Below are 4,453 nucleotides of genomic sequence, written 5' to 3'. Positions count from 1 at the left end.
AAAAAAAAAAAGCCTAAGGTCATGTTTGTGTACATGCACTCCTATGAAATGACTCATATCTGTCCCGAAAGCAGTAAGATATAAGTGTCTCCTGGTTTTTGTTATTACAGTTTAGCTTTGATTTGCCTCTGGCTGCAGTGGTAAAGATAATACAGTGGTGTGCTCTTTATTCTTTGAATCACCTTAGTCTAAATAGTTCTGACGGAAGTTGGTGGATAAATTTTAACCTGTGCTTGGGAAACTTATCAGAATTTATCGGAATAACACCCATCTATTGAAATGTAGATGTCATCCATCAGTATCCTTCTGCTGCAGAAATCAGCACTGAGTGAGCTTCAGTTTGTCCTTCCCCTTTGTTTTATGACTTACCAGCATACTCGGTTTTGGCAGGAGTACATAGACCTTAACTTGTCTGATAAATCTTGATGCCTCTGGTTAATCATTACATATTAGAAAATATGACTTTGTTCATGTGTGGTTCAAATTGTTCTTCAGATGCCATTTAATTTATACATTAAGTTTCCCTGTACTCTTATCAGTCAAGGCAAAAGTCCACAGAGAGAAGGCAACGCTTTATGTTCTTGTCCTTGATATCATTAGAGTTTCCTGTAGTAGGTTTTATAATATAGCTAATGATTTATATTCATAATCTTTTTCTTCCCTGTACCGTTCATCTCTTGGAATAGTTTCTTAATGTTTAAGTAATTGTGACTTCATTTTCATTTTCTGTACTTGATGTTGTTTTTCTAATGGATTCAGGATTCCAATAGGAACTCAAATGCAATTTTTTTTAAATTTTTTTTCTTTTTCAGTACTTTTAGGTTGTTTTATACTTTCTGGGCATTCTTTGTGTTGTGAGAAATGGCTTGGGTAAAATCATCTTGTATGAACTAGATGTTTTAGTTTTTGGTTTTTTTTTAAGTAATGATACAAAGCTATAGACGCATTTGATTTCAGAGGCAGATTCTCAGTTCTGTGTGTAAAAACCATAACAACATAATGTAGAATTTACCAGTCAATAATAGCATAAACCTGGATTAATTTACATAGCATTAGAATTTCTGTAGTTTAAATTACCTGTTTTATGGTAATATATGTGATCTAAACCTCTGTTCCAAAGTTACAAAATATTAAAATTCTTTCTTTTGTTTATAACTGTTACCAGACAGCACAGTTCATTGTATTTTTATTTATTTATTAAGGATTCTCATCGCTTTGGAAAGAACATCCAAAAAGCAATGGTTGACATCATGGGTTTGTTTCAACCTCCTAAAAACTGTACCAAATGATTTGGGTTATTGCCACGAAGCAAACTCCCATCGATGGGATGGAAACTCTTCTGAACAGCGAATGAAAGGAAGGTTTGCAAAAAAACACTAGCTGGTGAAGAAACTGAGTCACATCGTGTTGATCTCCTATGAAAACCTTAGCCATGGTTTGAATATTTCATGATTATTATTTCTTTTAATAGTTTGGAAACATTTAGTTCCACAAAGGGCAACTTTTGAAATCTTATACATTTCTAGGGATGAAGTATACCACTATTGCACGAAGGCATGTATATTCTAACTCCTTCAGTTTTCTCTCATTTTTTTTCTTGTTCTTAAAATTATTTGAGTCCACTTGTATTCCAGAATGGAAGGGATAAAACATATCAGGTCTTAAACTCAAAGCCTTTAAAAGATTTGATTTGGTATGCATAAATAGCAGGATGTTCTTCAGAGTATCTGCTGCTTTATTTCAACAAATGACAATACTTCTGGCTGTTTACCTTCATTAACTTCTTTAACGGTAACTTCTTCGTAAGATTAGAAAAAAAAAATCCCAAAATCATAACCTAGTGTAACACACCCAACTGGTGTGTTTCTTTTTGGGAAGAAGTATGTGCTACAGTGAAGTAGTAAAATATGCAAATTAGCAGGTATCAAACTTTTTTTGTTACTTTTAAGCATGTTTGCCACATGATTGATTTTATATCCATATAAATGAACCTGTGTGCTTGTTCATGCCAGTGCCTTAGTAAAAGAAATACCCTAAACACAGGAGAAAAGCTTACACTGGGAGTTGGTTTTACATTTTTGTGGAGGGGAAATAGCAACGCAGATCTAGTTCTGAAGTTATAAATTAGGTGGCTATGTTAGAAGTAGAATTGAATTTGCTTGTGTATGGTGCAGCTAGGTTTAAAGCTCTGATGAGATGATCTCCTCTTACATGGCAAAGACCATTCTCTAAAGTGCAGGAGTAACTTTTCAGAGCTACAGATACTCACGATCTGAGTGGCATTAGTGATTCGCTGAGAGAAGAGTTTCTGGGTTCTAGGGAATGTAAATATATTTAAACTCAAACCTGTTAGATAATCTATGAATCAAGGCTGCATGTAGAGGCTGAGCAATTGCTGTTTGCTAGATTTCAGCCTGAAAGGACCAGAATTGCATAGTCAGCTCTCTGCATGAAACAGGCTGTGAAGGAATGGAAAATAGCTCCAGAATGGGGAAATTACGGTCTTCTCAAACCTCTTCTGAGTGGCCCTTTGAGTCCGACAGCTTCTGAAAGATGCAACAAAAATGGGGGTGGGAATAGGGCAGGCAGTTATACTGAAAAAGGGCCGTATTTGTAAGTGCAGAAGTAAAATGATTGCTACAAAACTGAAGTAATGTGGTGTGTTATGCTACTCTTCCTCAAACTTTATCGGTGTCATTACTTTTTTAGATCACACGATACAGTGCCACCCATGAGGGCAAATTTATTTTTCTGCGAGTAAAAGGTACAAAATATTTAGTAATGTTGCTCCAGAGCTGTGCTCATTTTGAAACTTCTCATTAGGTTTTTTTGGATTTCTTTTTCTGGCCAGTATTGCTAACTTGATATGCCTCTACACATGGTTTTTGTTTTGTTTTTTTTTTCCCCACTCTGATCTAGGTATTGAAACACCTGTTATGTTTGAAGTGGAAAACCTCAACAAAGGTTCTAAATACATACATAAGCAAATACGTGCTTAAATAAATATAGGTTGCCCCATAGGAATTGGCCAAAGATGCCCATTATTTGATTGGATGAAGTTTGTGGGAAAGGAGACTTTAAAATAAGCCTTACTGCAGCTAACATTTACCAAATTACTGCATCAATGTTATAGTGATGTATTTTTCTGGAGCTGCAGAAATAATGCACTGTTTTTTGTATTGACCACTAACCAGTCTGTGCTTAAATTAACATAGGGCTTCTAGGATTTTCCAAAAAAAAGAAAAAGTTTAGATTTGACTCTCAGGTTTTAAATGTTTCATGTCTAATTGTATTTAGTGCAGTTATCAATGCAATTTTACATTCTTAAAGTACAATTGGCACGGAAAGTTGTTTTTTATTGTAAATGTTTAAAAGAGTGGTGTTAATTGTGTCTTTTTTCTTTTTTCTTTTTTAATTTGAGTTAGATCGTAATTCCTAAACAGATAGAATCTTATTTCATTCTTTAAGATGTCAACAGCGTGTAAATAAAATAGCTTTTTGGATGTAAATCTTAGAAATCCACAGTGAATGTAGGCTGTTAATAAATAATTTAAACTTGATGTTCAATATGGTGTACATACAGTAAAACTACTTGCTTTTTTGCTCAAAAGCCATAGGAATGTAATGGAAAATATTTAGAATTGAATGAACTTTCTGGTACAGTGTACTTTATTGTTAATGTCTGTATTTTGGAACAACTGTTCATCCATAACTAAACCTTGAATCACCTGTTCTCAGTTAGTGAAAAGAGCTCTAAGTGAGGGATGGCTAGGTTTGGATAATAATAAATTAACCTGTTTGTTAAATACCAGTGTGGAATTGATCAAATCCTTTAAATATGAATCTGCAGAATTTATTATTTCATCTATTTAATATAATGGAATAGCAGAAATTTGGTGCATTTAGAGGCTGCCATTGTCCAGGACTAAGGTTATTCCAAACTGAATACTCTTAAGGGTTGGCTTCTACAGAACTATGGAGGTGTGCAAGCCTGACCTTGAAAATCATGGTTCTAATTCAGCCTTTGTACCAATTGCTTTCTTGTATAAAATGTATTACTTTCAGCTGTTTTTTATCTTGTTTGCTTACTCCTGTGGTTGGTTATTTACATTCAATAGTCTGTCCCAATGTTCTGCCCTCTTCAGTGACTTCAAAAAAATAAAATAAAGTTTCACAATTATCACTACTAAGTAAAATGTTTCGTGTCTTTTGTATTTTCTTTCCAGGCTCCTTTGCTTTACTGGGCTTGTGAAATCATTGTAGTTAAATCCAATTCAGAGCTGTAGCAGGACACTCCTCAGCTTATTGAAGAGGTGTTTTATATGTAGATACTTTGCTAGTTAACAGAGAACATGCTAATGAACAATTTTTCAGGTTTAATAAAAACAATTCGAGGTGGGAAAAGACTGCTAGGAAATTTTCAGTGAACTGAAATGCAGGCTAGCAATCAGCG

The 4,453-nt window shown here is 34.3% G+C and overlaps 1 protein-coding gene across 2 annotated transcripts in view; it reads left to right on the top strand.

Moving 5' to 3' along the window:
- CPT1A (carnitine palmitoyltransferase 1A) overlaps positions 1-4,186 on the top strand; it is a 35,714-nt gene extending 31,528 nt beyond the window's left edge. For both annotated transcript variants that reach the window (XM_010711176.3, XM_019615466.2), the window contains one exon: positions 1,203-4,186. In XM_010711176.3, the coding sequence (XP_010709478.1) occupies positions 1,203-1,289 (87 nt within the window). In that variant the 3' untranslated portion in view covers positions 1,290-4,186. The remainder of the gene's footprint in view (positions 1-1,202) is intronic.
- The last annotated feature ends 267 nt before the right edge of the window (positions 4,187-4,453 follow it).

Source organism: Meleagris gallopavo, chromosome 5 (genome assembly GCF_000146605.3).
Source record: "Meleagris gallopavo isolate NT-WF06-2002-E0010 breed Aviagen turkey brand Nicholas breeding stock chromosome 5, Turkey_5.1, whole genome shotgun sequence".
NCBI classification, from domain to species: domain Eukaryota; kingdom Metazoa; phylum Chordata; class Aves; order Galliformes; family Phasianidae; genus Meleagris; species Meleagris gallopavo.
This window is presented reverse-complemented; position numbering and strand designations above follow the sequence as displayed.